The sequence below is a fragment of the Catharus ustulatus genome, chromosome 5, assembly GCF_009819885.2.
Source record: "Catharus ustulatus isolate bCatUst1 chromosome 5, bCatUst1.pri.v2, whole genome shotgun sequence".
Taxonomy (NCBI): domain Eukaryota; kingdom Metazoa; phylum Chordata; class Aves; order Passeriformes; family Turdidae; genus Catharus; species Catharus ustulatus.
This window is the reverse complement of record NC_046225.1, coordinates 36,097,988-36,119,995: the sequence shown is the minus strand read 5'-3', so window position 1 is coordinate 36,119,995 and position 22,008 is coordinate 36,097,988. Positions and strand designations below refer to the sequence as shown.

General features: G+C 41.5%; 1 protein-coding gene across 11 annotated transcripts in view; it reads right to left on the bottom strand.

The window, feature by feature from the left end:
- Positions 1-22,008, bottom strand: part of PALLD (palladin, cytoskeletal associated protein) — a 202,126-nt gene that overhangs the window by 16,923 nt on the left and 163,195 nt on the right. For 9 of the 11 annotated variants that reach the window (XM_033060250.1, XM_033060255.1, XM_033060256.1 and 6 more), the window contains 4 exons: positions 7,811-7,946; positions 5,357-5,458; positions 4,760-4,810; positions 3,109-3,330 (listed from right to left, as the gene is read on the bottom strand). In XM_033060250.1, the coding sequence (XP_032916141.1) occupies positions 3,109-3,330; positions 4,760-4,810; positions 5,357-5,458; positions 7,811-7,946 (511 nt within the window). The remainder of the gene's footprint in view (positions 1-3,108; positions 3,331-4,759; positions 4,811-5,356; positions 5,459-7,810; positions 7,947-22,008) is intronic. The other 2 variants (XM_033060254.2, XM_033060257.1) reach the window with 1 other exon arrangement.

The following is a 22,008-nucleotide window of genomic DNA, read 5'->3' as shown; positions in this document are numbered from 1 at the left end:
CTGGAGATGTAAGAGATATTCGATCACTTATATACACATGCTAACGGGTGCTGAAACAACATTGCTGCAAAAAATGAGTTTTAACTTGCATGCTTTACATGTGTCATAATGTTGCTTGGAAATCTATTGCATTAAGTAGTAACTATTTAGTAACAGTACACTTATCAGAAATATCAGGAGACATACATGGAAATGCACACAAATATTAACTGAACCAGCTATCCAAACATCATGTATATGTTGTCCAAAATTTATTTCACCTAAGTTTTAAAGCACTGGCATCCCATATGAGCAGTAAATTCTTAATATTACCTTTATCTGGCATGGAGTTAATAAGTAAAACACTACCACTGCAGGAGACAATGGCCCTTGCAGTGAAGTATTTTCTTTCTAGGATAAGTTTTAATAAATGTACCATTAACCTACATAAGCACCGAACACTGCATCTGGATTGCTTTTATTTGCACCAGATTTTCAGAAACCAGTGTGCAATGGCTAGGAATACAATAGTATACACAGTACAAAGGGGGGTTTGATCTTGGGCAGCACAAGCATTTTTAATCACCAAGAATTATATTCAGCCATGTGAAGAGTGAGCAGTATGAGATTTATCTAACATTTGTGTCTCAATTAACCTCTTGTGTGGCATTGCCTTAATTCCGAGGAGAAATAATCCCTTAAAAAGAAGTATTCCATAGCCCCTCCTATAGCACCATAGGTTTCTCATTTTGATGAGAAAATAGTTTTACATTACACCAAAGGTTATAACAGAGTAGGCTCATATTTTAAAAGTCATATATATGAAGACAGAATTTGCACATCAGTATTCAATTTACATGGCATGTTCAGAGGAAAAAATAATCAAGCCAATAACTCTGCTTAGAAAAATCTCTTGTAATGAATGCCAGATTTTAGAAACACTACAGTCCTTCCCAAAGCCATTTCTTGGCAGACCTGACAGAATACTTAGAAGGGAGGAGCTTCAAGTAAGTAAATTATTTCCAGCTTTTCATTTGCCAAAGTAAAAAATGTATTCACAAGCAGCACTTCCAGTTTCAACAAATTAGAGCAGAAGGGCAGCCCTCAGCCATTGAGCTTTTCAAAATTGCTGTCTTGGAATGCTCTGGCAGATGAGGAGGAGACACAGCCTTGGACATTTGTGAAGCCTGGCTAACAAGTAGCCCTACAACAGGACTGATATTGGTTCCATCCCAAGCAACTCAAAAAATTACACAAAGCATGTGTGAGTGAATGAAGCAAAGGGCCAGGTGCGAGAGCAAATCACTTCTTAATGTGCTAGCTTTGACACTGCAGGAAAATAGGACCTGGCTGTGATTCACAGGGCATTCACATCAGATGCTCCTCTGCAAGGGCATGCTTTAGGGGAAGTACTAAGAGGGCAGCTTCTTGGCTCTGCAACCCTTATCGCCCCAGCACGGGAAAGGAGACATCCCTTTTCATCTGTCTTAAATCAGAGAAACTACACCTTAATTGGAAACTGTGGAAATTAGGGGATGGTGAAGTTGACTGACTCATAATAGGTCATCTAGCAACTTAGTCATAAGCCTCAGGCAAAAAGAGTATCTCTGCACACACACACACTGCACTTCTGTCAGCAACAGACCCATTTGCATTCCATCCTTGTTCAGCACCACAGACTTACCTACGGTCATCTCAGAAGTAATGCTAGACATGAAAAGTTTGGTTTCAGTTAGACTGGGCTTGTCTTCTCAGTGTGTGTCTTTAGTTTGAAGCAGGAGTGCTTTTTTGATATAAGTACACTGATCAACCCCACTTACTTTGCGGCAGTTCACATCATATTGTGCTCTTGGTGCACAGGACTGGATTCCTTTCAGATGAAACTAAGCCAGAAAATGTGCTCCAAGAACTCATCTAATGTGCATCTGCTTCAATCTGTGGGATGAGATTAGAGCTAGCCTGGAGTAAAACCTTCTGACGTGTGCAGGGATGGATACCTCATACCAGAGATTTTCTTCTGGTCTGCACTCCTTGCTGATGTAGATGTAGCCCTGTGCTGTTCTCTGCTGTTCTTCCTCTGCTACCTCATAATGTCCTTTTTTTCCAATTAACAGCTCGTACTGTATCATACACATATATCATTGGGCATGTAAAGTCACTTGCATTTATCTCTGTTTGAAATCTTAAGTACCCATAAAACTTACACTAGATGAGAGATTTGGATGTGAGTGCTTCTGTGAAGGTCTTATGTAACAGATAGGGCAGCTTTGATCTTGTCTAAGACAAGAGCCCCTGTCCACGAGAGGTCACTGAGAGAGCTGTGAGGACCTCACAGGGAAGACACTGGCTTTGGCAGGGGAGTTGAAGAAGCTGCTGCTGTTTGCCTGCTGCATAATCAGTCAGTTGATTGCCAAGTGATTTTTGAAATGGTTGTATGCAACCTATCCAAGAAGGGCATTCTTCCAGACTACTGACATCACGCAGCTGGTACTTCTACATTTGCTACAAGGAAATGCTTCCCAAGCCAAACACTCCCTCAGAAGTTCAGCATTAAAACCTCACCATCATGTCTCATCTTGCTGTTGAGATATATGGGAACTTATGGTATTTTATTACGCCTTCTTCTACATTCCAGTAAAATCTAGTCTTGTTAATGTGTGTAGTTGCTGAAGAATGAGATACTGTGCTGCCTTCTGAACTAGAACCCACATATTTTTGCGTTAGTATGTTGCCATACCTGAACTATGTACCCATGCCAGCAAGATGAGGTGGCTTTTGAGACTCCTATGCCAGCGCATGTGGGGCTTTCTAGCATTGAGGTGCATTCTGTGCTACAAATGTATCCTGGAGGTAACTCTGAAAATGACAGAAGCATTACTTCCAGGTAAAATAATTGAGAAGAAGCTTCAGGAGGAAGTAACTGAGAGCAGAAGCCACAGTTGCAATTTTAACTGAGTAACTCCAGTTACACCAAAGAGATTTGGCAGTTTATGCCAGATAGAAGTCTTTCTTTTCTTTCATATCTCCAGTTCCTGTAAGATACAGCCCATAGATTCCAGAGCCTGATGGTAAAGTACCAACACAGAACTCTTCAGAGAAATTCTAGAAATATTTACAGTCTTTTCTTACCTTTGGCTTTGGATTTCCTGCCACTTTGCATGTAAATGTGACTGGCATTCCTTCAAAGATTTTGTAGTGCTTCAGCTTTATCTCAAAATATGGTGACATACTGTTATCAATAGGTTCATCTCCATGTTGCACTTCATCATCTGATTCTTCCACAGGAGATCGCTCCAGCCTGTATTCAATTTCACTGATCAGCCTTTGCTCAAAGCTGGAGACTTTATATTCCTGTCAGATGAGAGATAGATATCAATGCCTAGCTTCAACACATTGCTCAGGAAGATCTGTTCCTAATGTTTGGATGTTTTATTTTGCTGATCTTTAACAATCCATTAAGTTTTTACATATAAAAGTAAACTGTATCTTGTTGAAGAAAAACACTGTAATCCATGTCTCCAATAACTTCCCTATGAATCAATCGAGACATCTGGTATGAGGCAAAAACAGTATTTCATGTTATCTTAAGGTCTAATTTATAAGGGGAAAGAAAGTCATTGGTTGCTTTCTTTCCATTTAAAAAAAAATAAATCCTGTAAGAATAAAAGTATTCTGAGGCAGTTCATAAAGACAAAAGGAACACACTAATATTTCCTTGAGGGTACAGACAGATTTAGGGTGGGTTTTGTTTCCAGATGGCTAGAAGACCATATGGTTCACATCTGCTATTTGCATAGAACTGTACCAGAGGCTGAACCAGAAGGATAAAATTATTTTGTTTACTGTTGCCTGTAAAAATGAGGAAAAAAATAAGGGAAAATTGCAACAGTGGCAGTCTGTGATAGTCGTTTCCCTTTATTGCTGTTGCTATGATCCCCTTTGTGTGGGACCCTCCATTAAAATCAAAATTTACTGTAACCGTACTGACGATACAGCAAGAAAAGCAGAAAGATTCACCAAATGTAAAACACTCTCAACTTGCTTGAATTTGTTATGATTTACATAACACTGTTATTTCCTTTCTTGAAATGTCTGCTTTGCAGTACAGAATTCGTGCTTGGAATCTTAGTGATAACACTGATAATGTCAGACTGTAAAATAGCTGAGAAGCAGGGAAAAAAAAATATTAATCAATGCTCTTCTCAGTCAGCAGAAATTCAGACACTCTTTCAAATTATCTTTGGCCATTGTGTCTGACCCTTGTATTTAAGACAGAACATGCATCTCATGCAAAGCATCCTTTCATATCCCCATCCTCTGTTGTTGTCTCTGGTCTGAGAATGATGTGACATCTTTCTACCATTGGTTACAGAGCTAACCACAACCCTCGATAATCGCAAAAAAATGGAAGAGCAGAGGAATACCTTGTAAACTGCAGATAGTTTTAAAATTTCCTTGTTTCCTGAAGTGTACCATAAAAGTAAACCACGTACATGACCATAAAAGTAAACCATGAAGTGCATGACACAGTTAGTATCATATCAGTGCATGTTATTGTTACAGCACAAAGATAGTGCAGAACACAGTGTTTGCTGTTAAACTGTCTGCACTAACACAAGCTTCTAGAACAACTTGGACAGCCTCATAAACGGAGTTCAGTCCAATTTTCCACAGTTATTAATGCTAGATAACCTCTTGTTATTAAGTAAGAACAGTAGAATGGAAAGGAGAAAGAAAAAAAAGAGAAAAAAACAAGACAGAAAAAGGTGAAAATGTTAACCTTTTGAATATCCATGGGACTCACTACAGAAGCACCAACAGAGCGAGCTTCCTGCAAAGGTAGGAAAAAAGATCAAGAGGCAGAAAGAAGATCAAGAGATATCCATGACAGTTCCTCAGAATTTTTATCAGGAGAGTGTACTTTATGCAGCACCATAAGCAAATGAATGCTACATATTTCTGAATAGCAACTCTGGCATCTGAACAATGGGCAGTGTGTACCTGGCCTTTCAAGCAGACTTTCTGTTGTGGCTTTGGTCTGCACCCAAAAAGTGCCTATTACACAAATTCAGAGAAGATGGTTTCAAGATAGTAGAGTATTTTTGCCTCGAGAGACTTAAAGGTCAGGACAGAACAGGATAAACGGAAGAGTTTAAAGCAGAAAGCAGATATTCAAGAAGTCTCAACCTTATGGAAAAACTGAGCAATAGACATATGATCCTCCAGTTTATTTCACTAATAGACAACATAATCAATAACCATCCTATCTTGTGTATATTTATTGTCTTATGTAGGACTTCATTTCAATGATAATCATAATCATAAAAGAAAATCTGAAAGGCATTTTTTCCTATGAAATTGTAGAGTTTCGTGGCACCTGTATAGCAGGATCTTCTTCTGGTTCCTGTATATTGAAGACAGTTGCAGCACTGTCTGCTCCCAGCAAGCGACGAGCCATTTTTTCCTCATATGTTAATCTCTGAACAAAAAACAAAAAGGAGATGAGGGGGGAGGCAAAAGAAAGAAAAGGTATTATTTCTCCAACTACAAAGCAGTACACAGTCAGCAATGCTTAATGTTGATAAAAGAAAGCAGCAATATGTTTCTAACAGAAATTTTCTACCACAGTTGGTAATGCATTTTTTTTAGTATTACAAGTGGCTCTTTTGGCTTAAGCAACCCTTGCACTGACTCTGCCATTTGTTTCCATCCTCATGCCAGGAACTTGGGTAGGAATGAGCAATAGGAACTGCTTAAATCATGGCCATCAGAAGAGGGCACATCAAATCATCCCAAATCTTACTCCAAGTCATTCTGCTCAGTTTTTACATTAGAACCACAAGGCAGAAAACATTGCAAAAAATGATAAGGAGATTCTACTCGAATATTTTGTCCGAGATACAGAAAAATGTATTCTTGAAGATTTTAAAATTTCCATTTCTTCTTACTCTTTCAGAAATTGAGGAGACAGCTTATAAAAGACAATTTACACTAAGAAGAGAAAATTAGTTAAAAGAAAACATTAATGTAGAAATAAATTATTTTATTATTAGTTTTCTTCCTTTGTTTATGAATGCATTTCAGACACTTTTTTTACAAATTAACATTGAAAAAAAATGCAAGTTTGTGGAAGACAAACTCATTTCATGGTGAAACACCTCATTTAAAGAGAAAAATGAAAATGAATGAAGAATGGAAATTATAAACATTGCATCTATTTCATGCTTGCTTTTTTAAAAAAAAGCTAATTTAATTTATTTTCATCTTAATAGCATATTGCAGCTAAACCAGCTGGCTGAAACCCATGACAACTAGGTAGCAGTGTTGTTTCGGGTACAAGTGTCTAAGAAAATAATGAATATTTCTTCACTTATATTTTTTCTGCAGTTACTCCAAGTGCCCTTAGTCATGATTACACATACAGAATTTACCCAAGACAGGAATCTGCAAAGTAAAAGCCTCAAGGCAAGCACCGAAGCAGAGTTTATTTAATTCAAGCTCCCACATCATCTGATGACCCTTGGTTTGGTTTATTTTATTTTTTTTTAACCTTGGGCCATGCGAGCATTCTCAGGACATTCCACTCATTTGCCCAGGCCAACATCTCCCTCACCTTCCAAAACAGGCATTGGTAGTCGTTCTCAGCCCACCTCCTTGGAAAAAAGAGAAACTAATACACTATGACAGCAATTTTACTTAACTACAGAAAGCTCCCAAACACTGTAGAGTCAATGGAGAAACATAACAGAAGCAGCAGACACTCTGAACATTCTCCCTACTTCACTCCATTGACCTTATTAAGAAATGAATTTAAGCAACTGTTGATAGACAGTCTGACTCAATGGGCTTCTTGAGCTACACCACCACAGTTCACAGCTCAGACCTAGTAGTAAACTTCTGGGCATTGTCCTGAGAAATGTAAAATTCCACTTCCTTTCAAAGTGACAAAAAGGTAGCCCAAGGTATTCAGATGTTTTTTTAAACATTTCATTGACAAAAGAGGGGTGACAGTTTACATTTATAAAATTTTTCTCTTAAAAGAAATTCCTGTTTCAAAGATAGTGACTTAATAACTGTAAAAAAATCTTAGGAAAGCTGTTTCTCATCAACACTGAGCAGGAAGAATTTGGTATTTTATCTTTTACATGTATCTAAAGTGCATAAAAATGAACAGAGACGTTTGAGGCTGTGCATTTCCATTGCTTGAGATATGCTCATTTTACTTAATTTCTTGACTCCTCAAGCAGGTCATTAACTCTTCTGTAAGTTAGAACTATAGGTTATTTCTATTCTACTGGTCAAAATTCTATTGGTCAAAAGGAGCCTCCCAGTTGCAGAACCTAATGATGCCTGATCATTGTTGTTTTTCATGATGAACTGCCTTATCCTCCTCGGATGTCCAGTTAGCCTCTACTGCTTCCCCCACCGTCCAGTGGCTGGGCACAAGGTAGAATGAGCTTGGACTGAAAAAGAGCTATGCATGTACATACATTCAGTAATGAACAGTTGAAAGCAAATGGCCCTTGTGGCTCAAAAAGTCCTGAAGGTACAGACTGTGCAGGCTTCTTACACAAATTCACAATTTTTGCAAACTCCATTGCTTTGTTAACTTCACATAAAGTTGTCAAATAGGACAAGGAATGACAGAACAAAATGTACACTATCATTCCTTTTGGAAATGCAGTTTTGAAAATTCAACTAAAATTATAAATACATAAAAAGCAATCTACAACAATTATTTTATATGCAGCATATCTTAGAAACTACCAGTGATGCCCACTCCCACCCACTCCCATTCCCCAATAAAAAAGGGTATTTTATGTTTTTATACCGGTTGCCCATTGTTCAAAAGGTCTTCTTTGAAGCGAAGTTTTCTCTCCAGATCCTGAATTACAGCATCTTTTGACCCCTGAATCTCTTCATCTGATGCTATCCTAGCAGTTCTTCCCGTTTTCTTGGGAAATCCCCTGCAAAACAGTACCAAAAAAATCATGAGCTGTCCTGAAGTCACTAGTCTTTAGGAATGTATCTGGAATCACTACTATTAATGAAGAAAACAACACCGTGTCTTTGAAATTAGAGGTCTATCTTATTTACTATAGTGTCCTTACTAATTCACACTAACGACTAAAGGGTTAGTTTAAGGACAAAGATGAAACTATCCTTTATTTGTGCTTTAGTTAAAAGAGCCCTCAGGATTGCTTGGCAACGGCTGTAAACACCACACACTCAGATGAAACCGATGAGCAGTGGCAATAAAGCAAAATGGGAGGAAACATGAAAGAGAAAGCATGACTATATAAGTGGGGAAGGAAGATAAACTCAGTTCCTATGGAGTACCAGATGAATAAAGATCAGGAAGACGTAAGACGAGGCAGTTAATTATTAATTTCTTATGTTATTTATTAACTAATTGCTTGCAGTAACTTTGCAATACACAGTGCATAACTTCGTGTTTATTCTTCATATCTCTGTGAACACATACCCATAAGGCAACCTATAAATGTTGTTGCTCAAAGAAGAGTTATTCACAGCGTCTGGGTCACATTGGCAAAAGGAAAAACCATCCTTGTGAAGCAGTTCTCAGCAGCAAGATCTCCCAGTGCAATAGCAACCATTTAGCAGTTCACATTCACAATTTATTCCTCTTACCAGCCTATGGGTTAGGATTGCACTTTCAGCAATTTTCACTCCCATTTTCTTTAACAGTACAGGAGATTTTATTTTTCCAGACTACATTAATATTTAACACTTTTCAGTAATGTTATGATGGGTTTATTGTTGGAAATGCCCAACAAGGGTGTTTTCTGCTGGAGATCAGCTATTCTTAACACAAGTGTGAAGAAATCAGCATTGCTATTGTATTTGAAATTTGTAGCACACTGTTTCTCTAGAGAACTCACACATGACAGTTTAAACCACTGATAATTGATTCAATATTACTTTAAAGGGTTTTTATAACTTTGTTGAGTAAATAGGGCTCAGCCCATTACATGGGAATGACACAGAAAACACAGGATTAAATCAGATAAATTAGACAAAGTCAGATGAGAGAGATAGAAAAAAAATCAGACTAGCATGTAATTGGTAATTTTTTTCCAATACACAACTTAATAATTTAATTACCAGTGCCAATATTCTAAACAAGAATCATACAGAGATAAGAAATTTTCTTTGATATTATTCAATTCTACATTTCTATGGTTAGAGAGACTTCATTCTTCAGCAAGTGCTTTCTAATGGTAATTTCTAGCATTAGAAAAAATGAAAAAATTACACATATACTGTCAAAAACCAAAAAGGAATTAACTGAATAGACAGAGAAGACAATAGTTGGAAACCTTCCTAATTAAACATTTCATATTCTGTTGCTGTAAGTAAATGCAAAATGCGAAAACAGTGAAGTTCTTCCATAAAGAACTGTCTTTTTACTTCAAATCACAGCAGAAGAGCAGACATTTGCATAATTTCACAAAGAGACAGAGAACTACATGCCTTGCCCTAGGAATATTGGTTTGTTAGCTGGTGATCTCCAAGTAGAATAATTCCTTCAGCTTTCAGCTGGGGGTCTTAGTCACAAATAAGAATGCAAGTCTCCTCCACTCTGTTTTGGGGAACCTATCCCATCTACAGGGAGACAAGAGAATGTTAAGAGGAAGGGATAAGGTCTCTTCAAGAAAGAGATGCCTCAGTAACTCCAGAAATTTGGCACAGCAATTGTAAAGGAAGATATGGAAGGAAAATGGACAGGAGAAGGTGGGAAGAGGGGATCAGAAGAGAGTCTCTCAGGAAGGCTAGACCATCTGCTGGAAGGCTAGTCCACAGGTGTCATCTGTTTCTCCCCTTACAGTCTTTCCTTTCACCTTCCAGCCCATAATTATCTAGGCTAGCATTGCCATTTTTTTCACTTTTTAGACTACCAACCCTCCCCCCCCAAAAAAATTAAAACCCCCAAACTAACAACACCACCAAACCAAACCAAACCCCCAAAAAATCAGCCAACTTCAAGGCAGCAAATTTCAAGTTTGGCTTCACCTTTGGCTTTACCCTGAGCCAGCTTTAACTTTACCTAGTGCAGGAGACATGCATCCTCCCTTGAAAATTCCAAGTGATACATTAAAAAACAGCTTTCATTTCTCATTCTCACAAATTTCATACTTGGACTGATAAACAAAGTTTTACCAGAAAAAGGCCTGATTCTGCTTGGGACTCAACAGGCTGTAAAGGTGAAATGTACTGCTCACCCAAGTAAGTCACAACAGAGTATGAAAATAAGGATGAGCTACGTGCTTGAAAGTGGATTTCTGAAGCATTATTGATTATCTCTGAAAACAAAAATCCACTAAGTAAATACACACATTTTTCACGGGGGAATGAGTACCCACAGAATTACAAGTTGATAAGTTCAACATCTATACTAAACACAGAAAAACAATATCAAGTCCATTCCTAAACAATGTAGGATAATAAGAAAATGAAAATTGAATCATATAAAATCTCATTTTTATCTCTCTGCTAGGCTGAAGGGCATGCAGACAGGCAACGAGAAATAACTTTAATACACTTCAGTTTATGGCTTCTGAGTTAGTTCAGGAGCTACAGTAAGTTCCCTAGTAAATCAGGAAAACAGAGTCTGGCTAAAATTTCTATGATATGTCTGTGTAAAGCTATTCAGTCTGAAAAAGCTGTTCAGAGAGAACCAGTGATTTCTTTTTCTATCAAACTGAAATCATATACTCCAATGAGGTATTTCAAACAGCTCTGTGTACTAAATTGAGCACTTAAGATTTTGGCCTTATTTGGAAAAGTGAAATAGAGAAACACATTTCTCATACTGGCTGATGACACTGAACTTGCAGAGGCTGCAATTCATTTGCAGGTAACAACTGTCACTTACAATAGTCTTCGTGATTTGTCTAGAGGTATTCCAATGACGAGACTCAGGAAAATGCTCAAAGCATGACAGCAATGCTAATGGAAAAGTAGCATTAACATGTTAAGCATCTCTTGAGAATCTGTGAGATTAAAACTTGGAAAATAACACTGTTATTTCAAAAAGGAAAGAAATACAATTCCAGGACATGTCAGCATAAAACATGAAACTGAGCTGTTTTCCTTTATTCCTTGCTATTAGACACTGAATCCGGTTTTACCACTGCACTTAAAGAAAAATACCACAAGCTGGAAAGTTTTAGAACAAGAAAACTACCACATGGTTTTAAAAGCATAGCTTTTTTGACAAACTATATCATACATAGAGAGGCAAAAATTTTTATTTAGTCAGGAAATTAGGACAATTAAGATAGGCAAATCAAATTAAATGTCAGAAATCAGATAACAGCTGACATCAGAAAATAGCTGGTATTTGATCATTCTTCATATCCTTTGAGGATGATAAATAACAATAACTTGAAGAAGAACAAGCCTGGCTTAGACACAAACAATGTAGAGCTCTCCTTTCTTCACCCTGTAACAGTGACATTTAAACCGTGGAGCAAGCTATGCAGCCAAGCTACAAAGGAATTTTATTTAAGAACACAGTATCCAAATATGAAAGCAATGACCTGGGGATCCCTGGGTAACTTTTAACAGGAGAGGCAGAATCCTTAGCAACCTTCCAGATCTCTGGTTTTCTGTAAGATAATCCTGACCTCTGCACAGTCACTGTGGAAGTGTCACCCAAGACCTAGTCAAGTCAATTTGCCTGAAAGTCGATTATCTTCCCTTTATTAAGTATTTAATCAAGGAAGTGGTTAAAAAAATTAACTATAAATGTGAGCACCAGTCAAAATTTCTTCAAACACCTTTAGAGAGCTTCTCTCTTCTTCTTTTGATAATATTTTAAATTGGGACAGAAAACCAAAGCAATGCATAAGGAAACATAGTTCTTGCTGCAGATGCTCTGTTTCCACCCTCTCTTCCGAATCTCTTTCTCTAAATATATACAGTTTAAAAACTGTCCAAATACATATATATATATTTATATACATACGTGCATACATACATGCCCCCACAGCAAGTTAACTCTTAAGACATACATTCTTGGGATAAATTTCAACATGTCTACAAAGCAATGATAACAAATAGAAGGACTTTAGTAAATCTATCTTCCAAAGCACAGATCCTTTCAGCCTGAGTAATTGTTTACATGGCAAGACAGCCTGGCAGCTAACTTTCTTCAGCTTCTTTTGCAAATATTTTCCACCATCCTTACATGCCCATTTCTGGCTGCATTTACATTTAGCTCCAAAGATTTGTGTCCACAGTGACGCATGAGTTTTCTTTCTGTCCTCTCTCAGGGATAATATCAAACATAAAAATTTGCCAATTCATTTATGTATTCATATGTTCATTCTTTGCCCAATGCAAAATTCAGATTTACTGCATTGAGCTGGCAGGAGAAAGCATATTTCAGGCTATTGACAATATCAGTCTGAAGCACACAACCACCACCACAAAAATGCAGAAAAACTAACAGCCTTGAGAAGTAGGCTGCAACTCACATGGATTTTAAGCACCTCTGAAATACGCATCACCTAAGTCAGTGGGGGCCTGAATCCAGGAATAGATAAAAGCACAATTGTCTGAATTCTTTTGGTCAGAAAGAGTGCAGTGAAATTGCCAAAACTGTCATCTTAATTCACACAGAGATTTTTGACAACAAAGATTTTTGCAGCCTCAGCTTGGCTCTCCTTAGTTTTGAATATTTGCCTTGACATTTGTTTAGAAAAAGGGCCAAACCAGCAGTACTTTTAATGTTTTAATTACATGGAGTGCATGCTGGATGCAATTCCCTCTTTTCCTATGTACCTTTTACAGTGTAAACAAGGGCAACAGGCTGGCTGTTGTTATCCTTCCAAGAACAAATTCGTGTTTGCAGCCAATATGGCTTGGTTTCACAGAAATCCAAATTAATTCTCTGGTTCTGAGGTAATGAACAGTAACTTGATTTTTTTTTCCCTTTAAAACTAAAGCCTTCCAAAAATACAGCTAATTCCTGCTCACTTCACACATTTTTTATTTACAGTAAAAGCAAAGTTGCTACAAGCACTGTAACAGGTCACAGACTTTGAAGCTGCATCTGCATAATAAAATTGGTTTAGTCTGATCTTGTCATACGTGCTGTGGAGACCAGGAGCTTCAGCTCTGTCCAGTAATGGATGTTACATGCATCTGAATGCCTGAGGAACAGACCTGACTAAGGATGACTTCCAGTAAATGAACAAATATAACAAAAGTGCAATTATTTCTATCACCCAGTGTTCTGAAACTGTAGTTGAAAAAAAATAAAACATGTCTCAGCATTGGGTAGGGTTAAGACTTACATGAATAATATGTATTTCTGAACATATTTGATCCCTCTTAATGATTAGATAACAAAGAGTACAACTCACCAACAAATTGTATGACTACCACCAATTTTTTTTCTCTAAAGCTTACATTTAAAAAGGTATTTTTATTCATGAAAAGAAGAATTTCTACTTTTTCATTCCCCTGTTCACCTCCTTCCCCTTCTAGATGTAGAGATTTCCCTCCTAGAGATAGAGCAAGCTATCTCTCTGCCTCATGCTGCATCGGTTACCATAGATACATAAGCACCATTTGCCTTTCAAAAGATGTGCATATATTTCAAAATCAAATTAAAAATCAAATGCCTATTTTGTAATCTGTAATCTTATCTGATTGTTACCAGCAGTATGCTAGAACTGATGGTTAAGAAGAAATAAATAAAGCACCAATTGAATGTAGAAAAGGCTGGCACAATCCTTATAGTCTTGAAATCTTTAGAAGAGCAAGTAACTGTGAGAAGCACGTGAAGAAAAGCTACACTAGACTGGGAAAAGGTATTACATCCAAAACATGAACCAATTCCAGTCAATGTGGTGTTACTGATTAAGGTCTCCACAACTATCAAGCATCGTACCCAGCTTTCACATTCACAGATGTTTTTCTGACATTCAGATCTGTTTAAAATAAAGAAGTTATAAAATTAAGTCCTCTGAAAAGGAAAACCTGCAGACCAAAACTCATCAAAGCTGTGCTGTGAACAACCTCTCTGTCTTTTCAACAGGGAAATACATGTACTAATTCTCTTAGTGTAGTTCACTGCCACGTTCAATATTCTTTAGTATCTGCAAATACCATTTTGAAAAGAACTGGATAAAAATATCCTGAAAATTAATACTTCCAGATGCAATGATTGTCAGGATACTGTTATTTTGGCTAATGTCTGTGTGTCTCCATGTTACATCCTTGATCTCTACTTTTGCACAGGTTTAATTGGTTAGATCTGAAGCACAACCTGGATTTCTAAGTTCAAGTGGAACAAACACGAATTTATCATATTTCAGAAAAGCTGATATGGATATTCATTTTGCGATAATCATGTGCACATGCCTAATCAAAAAGTGCAAAAACTGTGCAAAAACAAATCCTCCAATATGAGCTGTTTCTTAGCACAGCCAACAAGAATTGGTCTAATGTCACAGTTGAAACCCTTATGTTGTTATAACAGCCATAAGTAGTATCCAAGCTATGGGAAAAGAAAATTTTCAAGAAAATGAAAAAAAAAAATTGGTTTAATGGACAGGTGCAATAGCTTGAGAAAATTGGAGGTTGAGAATGAATGCAAGCCCTGATATTTTCTAGAATTTTTCTATTTACAGCAATACTTGTCTTTAGATATGTTTTCCCCAATATGTTATCTGTGAATACCTCCAGATATGACTGAATAGGCAGAAAAGAGATATGAAGTCTCTCAGAAGCAAGGAAACACCCTGACCTGTCTTCTCAGTTTGATGTTGGAGTTCTTCATCAAGGTACTTCCTCCTACATATGATTTTCACATCAATAATATCGCAGATAACCTCCGTTTTTTACAATTGTGACAGGAATAACTTACAGAAACAGGAAAAGTGTAAGTCCTGTCTACATAGGACAGCAGTGCAGCTTACTCTAAAGTGAAAGCTGGCATTCGTGATGGGAGAGTGTAGAAGGCTGTAAGATAAAAAGATAGAAAAGTATATTTTTTCCTCAGAGGGGTCATCATCACTGCCAGTTGATTAAAGAAACATAATGATTACTAAAATACTTGTTTCAATTCCATTTGAGACAGAATGCAATGGTCAAGTCACAGTACAAGCTACAAGAACAGACCAGCAGTTCTGATTCAAAGGGAAAAAAAGTGAAATCTCTTTCTGATATTGTTTTTCTTGTGATTCCCACATAATCTCCTTTATGATTTGGATTTAATGTTCTAAAGGTCACTGAGAGAGCAGCTCACTTTTGTGTAGAAGTAGCTTATTTAATTACCTTTTACAAGGTAATTTGGATAATCTTACATTCAAACAATGCTTCCTTTTCCATTTTTCATCCTTTTCCAGAAAGTAGTAAATTGATATTCATGTACTCTCACCAGTTCCATACAGTCAGTCTTTTCCTGTTTTTAACTAAGGTATTACTGAAGATATCTACTTTAAGAAAAGCTCTGCTTTAAGGAAAATCATTACAGTAATTTCATGATTACAAGCTGCACCATTTTGAACAAAGTTTTGGTGGAAACCTGGAAGTGCAGCTAGTAATCTGGGGGGGCTAATATATTAACAAAAATGTGATATCTGCCCTTACCCGGTACCATGCCGGTCCTGTCCTGAGCAAAAATGGTTTGAAATCCATGGTTTCCCGTTGTTCCGACAATGAACCAATCAGAGAACAGCTTATTGCCTGCCTGTGGATGGTGGCATTACTGAGAGGCGGGGGGTGTTATCGGGGTGAGTTACCTCAACGAGTTACCTCGGCAGTTTGATATAAGTGTGTGATATTTCTCTGTACAGTAATTTCACGAATACAAGCCACACTGTTTTGACCAAAATTTTGCTCTCATACTGTGAAAGCGGCTAATATTCACGTGCGGCCAATATGTGAATAATTTTCTGACATTTTCAACCCTGGGAGTGCAAACCAAGTCAGTGCAAACTGCAAAGTCGAGCTCCTGCCAGTAAAACCCTGCATTTACGCAGTTGTTACAAATTGATACTCTGTTGCGCGGCAGGTGGAGCTGCTCTGTGCGGGCAGCACAGGGGGTGGGGAAGGCGGGGCAGCTCCCTCCTGCTTGGCCCTGCAGCTCGGGGGAAGCAGGGACAGCTCTCTCCGCTTGGCCCTGCGGCTCGGGGAAGGCAGGGACAGCTCTCTCCGCTTGGTCCTGCGGCTCGGGGAAGGCGGGCAGCTCTCTCCGCTTGGCCCCGCGGCTTGAGGTGCTCCCGTCCCCGCGTGCCGCCGCCGCCGCAGGAGCAGGCAGGCTACATCCCCGGCTCCCATGGCCGCCGCAGGTGCCGGCGGGCTCTGTGCCCCCCCTGCCGCCGTGGGGCAGCGCCGGGCCGGGGTGACCAAGCCCAGCAGTGGCGGCGGCCGGCCCCGAGCATCCCCACCAAGCGGCAGCGCCGAGCTGGCCCACCCAGCCCTGTCGGCAGCCCGGAACCCTCATGGCCCGAGCTGAGCCAGTAAACCCCGCCCTGTTGCCGTTCTGTTACTAATTGGCAACTTTGTTGCACGCGGGTCCTCGCTGCGAACACAGAGTGGCTTATACTCGGGTGTGGCTTATTTATGGACAAAAAACGAAATGTTTGCCAACACCTGGCCATGCGGCTTATACTCAGTGCGGCTTGTATTCGTGAATTTACTGTACTTTTAAAAGTGTTTTCAGGCTTGTGCGGCTGCCCGGCTGGCCGTGCTCATGTGGATCAGGGGAGGGGCTGGCCCGGGCTGTGCTCGCGTGGATGAGCGGGGGGGCTGGGCTGGCGCGGATGAGGGGAGGGGCCAGGCTGGGCCGGGCTGTGCTTGCACGGATGAGCAGGGTGGCTGTGCCGGCGCGGAGGAGCGGCTCCACTTGGAGCTCAGCTGCTCACCCGTGTGGCTGAGCAACTGTTTAAAGGCAACGTGGATCCGTTGGGAGTGCTCGCAAAATGACCACACTATTGTTCGTGTCTTTTTCGGATTGTGAATAAAACTTGCAGGGTACGCTGCCACAGCTATGGTCTGTGTCTTTTTCCACTTGGAAATAATGTTTCCAAGGTCGGCACCTGCCAGTAAGCCCCGGCGATCCCGCGATTCTGTTACTAAATGACAACTTTGTGAAAGTTCGCCGCAAACAAAAGTGCACGGAGCCCCCCGCCTGCTCCCGCAGCGCCGCTGGGAGGTGGGCACGGAGCCCCCCCGCCTTCCCCCGGGCCAGGCAGGAGGGAGCCCCCCACCTCCCCCCCTGTGCTGTTGGCATGGAGCCCACTCACCCGCCGCACAACAGAGTACAGTAGTTTCACGAATACAAGCCGCACGGATTATAAGCCGCACCCCCGGTGCCTCGACAATGTTGCTGTCTTTGTCAATAGATAAGCCGCACCCTGAATATTAGCCGCACTTTCGTTCGTCGCGAGAATCCGTGCGCAGCTTTCACAAATTGGCCAATTAGTAACAGGATCGCGGCATAGCGGGCTTTACTGGCTCGGGGCGGGGCCAGGCAGGCTCGGCCCGCTCATGGTTGCTGATGGGGCCGGCTGGGTGGTGCTGCAGCCGCCGCCGGGTTCACTGGCCCCCCTCTCCCGTCAGCACCGCCCCGCCGCTGCGTTCACGTCCTCGCCCTGCCGGCGGGCCAGGCACTGCCGCCGTTGGCAGGCATGCCGGCCGCGTCGCTGCTGCGTTCACGTCCTCGCCCTGCCGGCGGGCCAGGCACTGCCACCGCTGGCAGGCATGCCAGCCGCGTCGCCGCTGCGTTCACGTCCTCGCCCTGCCGGCGGGCCAGGCACTGCCGCCGCTGGCAGGCATGCCGGCCGCGTCGCCGCTGCGTTCACGTCCTCGCCCTGCCGGCGGGCCAGGCACTGCCGCCGCTGGCAGGCATGCCGGCCGCGTCGCCGCTGCGTTCACGTCCTCGCCCTGCCGGCGGGCCAGGCACTGCCGCCGCTGGCAGGCATGCCGGCCACCCCCTCCCGTCTGCACCACCGCCGCGTTTCCTCGCCCTGGCCGGCACTGCAGGCCCCCGCACCGCCGGGCTCCCCCACGCTGCTGGCCCCGATTCTGCTGGGCTTCCCCCGCTGCCAGGCAGCCCCACCCGCCGGCCTTCCTGCTTCTGCCATGCTCCCCTGCACTGCTAGCCCCAGTTCTCCCGGGCTCCCCCGCCCTGCTGGCCCGGGCTCTGCCGCCCCCCCTGCCCCGCCCTGCTGGCTCAGGCTCTGCCGCCCGCCCCCACACTGCTGGCCCCGCCTCTGCCAGGCTTTCCCACCTCTGCCGGGGCCGGCCGGGCTCCAGCTTGGCTTGGGGCTGCCGCGGGCTCTCACTTCCGTGTTGGCAGCTTTTAGAATTTTGTTAATGTATTAGCCGCCCCGGAATATTGGCCGCACTTCCGGGTTTCCACCAAAATTTTGGTCAAATTGGTGCGGCTTGTATTCGTGAAATTACTGTAACCAATTTGTAACAATCGCGCAATCCCGGGTATTACTGGCAGGTGCTCAGCTCGGCACTCAGCTTCCACTTTCGGGGTTGGAAATTTCAGAAATTTTTTCACATATTACCCGCTCCTGAGTGTAAGCCACATTTCCGGGGTGGGATCAAAATTTTAGTCAAAATGGTGTGCCTTATAATCGTGAAATTACTGTATATATGTATAGCTAACAATATATATATTTTTTACTTAGAAGGAGATCCCATTTTTCCAGTTTGGGTAATTCCACACCCTTTAGTGGTAGGTTTTATATGCTTTAAAATCAAATATTCACTAAATAGTCACCAAATCCTTCTCATGGGATTATTTGTGCTTTCACAAATGCTCATGTAAACATACAATGTATGTGCCCAGCTGAAACTTTTAGGTATGCTTATTTCTGTTCCTTCATATGTAACTTATTAAGCTTTTTTCTAGGAACAGGGAAGATACATTTCTAGCTTCTACAAACATAACTGTGAACTAAATACATAAACTGCATGTTTCTGTCACATTAACTCTGTTCCCTGAAAGTCTTTTGTAACCAAAAGCTGATCTGAATACAATAGATCCAGCCACCCTAGAGTTTTCTTTAGGTAAAGAAGGGAAAAACCAGAGATTTTTAAGAACAGTATTCAACAAACTTACTCCAGCCAAGTTTTACTTCAGAAATTACTGACAAGTGCTCATAATTCCCTTAAGCACTTACTTAGCTATGCAGTTCCACCAGCACTTCTCTTCTGCTTAATAACACAATGTTCTAGCAAGACACTAAGTCTACCAAACCACTCTATTAATAAAAAAAGGTTATTTCCACAGCTTATTCAGCTAACGCCATTGTAGCCACAGCTTGAAAATGCTGGTCACTACAGTGTCTTGAGCTTACTGGAAAATTGAGATATAATTTATTCAAGGGAAACACTCACCATATTGTTGCAAATAAATGCTTAAAATATTTAAATATTAGTTAGTAGGTATCAACGACACAAAGCTGTCTTCTGTTGTTTCAGATGTCCAAATAAAATGTAGTAAATACACAAGTAGGTATTGCCATAATACATGCAAAACTCTAAGACCACATGCTGTTTAAAAAGTCCAAAACAACCAAACCACAAAACCTCAATTCCAAACAAACTAACAACTCCCAGTGCAATGTTTCCAAATCTACCCAAATTTAACTGGAAAGAATATTCATTGGTTCAAACTGGTTTTAGCTAATGCAGTCACTTCCACAGAATCTCAGGGTTCAAAACCAAGGAAAATGTTGAGACATTAGTGTGGTATTTACTGTTTCTGGACCCACAGAATACAGGAATTTGAGAGGGTTAGAAGTATTTTTACAGAATCGTAGAATATCCTGAGTTGGAAGGGACCCACAAGAAAAACTGAGTTCAACTCCTGGCCCTACACAGGACACCCCAAGAGTGCCTGAGAGCATTGTCCAAACACTCCTTGAACCCTGTCAGACTTGGTGCTGTGGCCTCTCCTCTGGGGAGCCTGTTCCAGTGCCCAACCACCCTCTGGGTGTAGACTCTTGTCCTAGTATCCAACCCAGAATACTGCCCTGACACAGCTACAGACCACTTCTTTTGGTCCATTCCCACTGGTCACCAGAGAGCAGAGATCAGTGTCTGCCCTTGCTCTTCCCCTCATGAGGAAGCTGCAGACTGCACTGAGGTCTCCCCTCAGTCTACTTTACTCCTGGTTGAACAGACCAAGTGACCTCAGCTGCTCCTCACACGGCTTCCCCTCAAGGCCCTTCAACATCTTTTTGGCCCTCCTCTTGACTCCTTCTAATGTCTTAATATCTTTTTTATGTTGTGGCACCCAAAACTGCCCCCAGCACTAGCAGTGAGGTTGCCCTAGTGCAGAGCAGAGCAGGGCAATCCCCTCCCTTGCCTGGCTGGCCATGCTCTGCCTGATGCCTGTCAAGGCATGGCTGGCCCTCCTGTCTGCCAGGGCACAGTGACTCAAATTCAACTTTCCACCAATCAGGAGTCCCAGGTCCCTTTCCAAACAGCTGCTCCCAAGTCTCTCATCCCCCAGTCCTCTTGTATATCCAGGGTTGCCATGTCCCAGGTGCAAAATCAAGCACTTCTCTTCATCAAACTTCATACAGTTAGTGAGTGATTGCTCAACCCTCTAATTTGTCAAGATTTCGCCGTAGGGCCTCTTTGCCCTCAAGGTAGTTGACAGTTCCCCCCAGTTTAGTATCACCAGCAAACTTACTTGGTATTCTTTTAAGTTCTGTGTCCAGGTCATTTATGAAGACCTTGAAGAGCACTGGCCCTGCAGTGGAGCTGTGTGGAACCCCACTAGTGACAGTCTGCCAGCCTGATGTAATACCACTTACTGGAATTATTTGTACCTGACCCGTGAGCCGTTGCACACCCATCATAGGATGTGTTGATCCAGCTGAATGCTAGGCATTTTGCCCAGAAGGACACCATGAAAGACAATATTGAAAGCTCAACCGAAGTCCAAAGAGATTACATAAACAGGCTTCCTTTGATCAGCTAGGTGGGTTACCTTGTCATCTTTGTCATGGAAATTAAGCTAGTGAAACAGGACGGATGAAGCCATTCTGGTCTAAGACTGCATTATCCTTCAGGTGTTTTTCAATAACTCCAAGAGTAATCTTCTCTATAATTCTACCAGGTACTGACATGAGACTGACAAACCTTTAGTTTCCTTTCTGCTGTTCTTGAAAACTGGGACAGCATTAGCAAGCATCGAGTGAAGTAGGACCTCTCCAGATTCTCAAAACAGTTCAAAAAGTCATTGAGAGGAGTCTTGCAATGACATCAGCCAGCTCTTTGAGGAGTCTTGGATGAATCCCATTAGGCCCCATAGACTTACAGGGATCCAGCTGAAGCAGTGATTCCTTCACAAGTTCAGAGTTGACTCTGAGTTTATAATTCTCAGAATCCTCATCCTTCAGCTCAGGGCACTGGGACTCTCACAGTCCATGAATGGTTCTGAAGACTGAAGAGAGCATTAATCACCTCCACTTTGTCTATGTCTCTGTTCATATGGTGAACATCCTCATAATTTAACAGGTCACTGTTATTTCTGGACTGCCTTTTGCTACTAACGTATTTTTAAAAGTCCTTTTTATTGTGCTACACAGTACTGGCTGGCTTCAGCTCTAATTGAGTCTCACAGTTTTCTCCCCCTGGAAGCAAGCAACATCTCTCTAGTCCTCCCATGTCATCTAACCTTACTTCTGCTGGTCAAACATTTACTTTTTTTGCCTTACCTCTAGAAAAAGATCCCTGCCTAGCCAAGTTGGCCTTCTTCCCCCCCTGCTTTTCCAACACTTTGAAATTGCCTGCTCCTGTGCCCTTAGGACACGGTGCTTAAAAAGCCACAAGCATTGATGGACTCTAGCACCATCAAAAACATTTTCCCAGGGGACCTTACTCATTAGTTCCTTGAAGTTTAAAATCCAATTGCTTTGTGGTCGCTGTGGCCAAGACAAGCACCAATTTCCACTTCAGTAATGAGATCCTCTCTGTTAACAAGCAGCAGATCAAGGAGGGCATCTTACTTAGTTGACT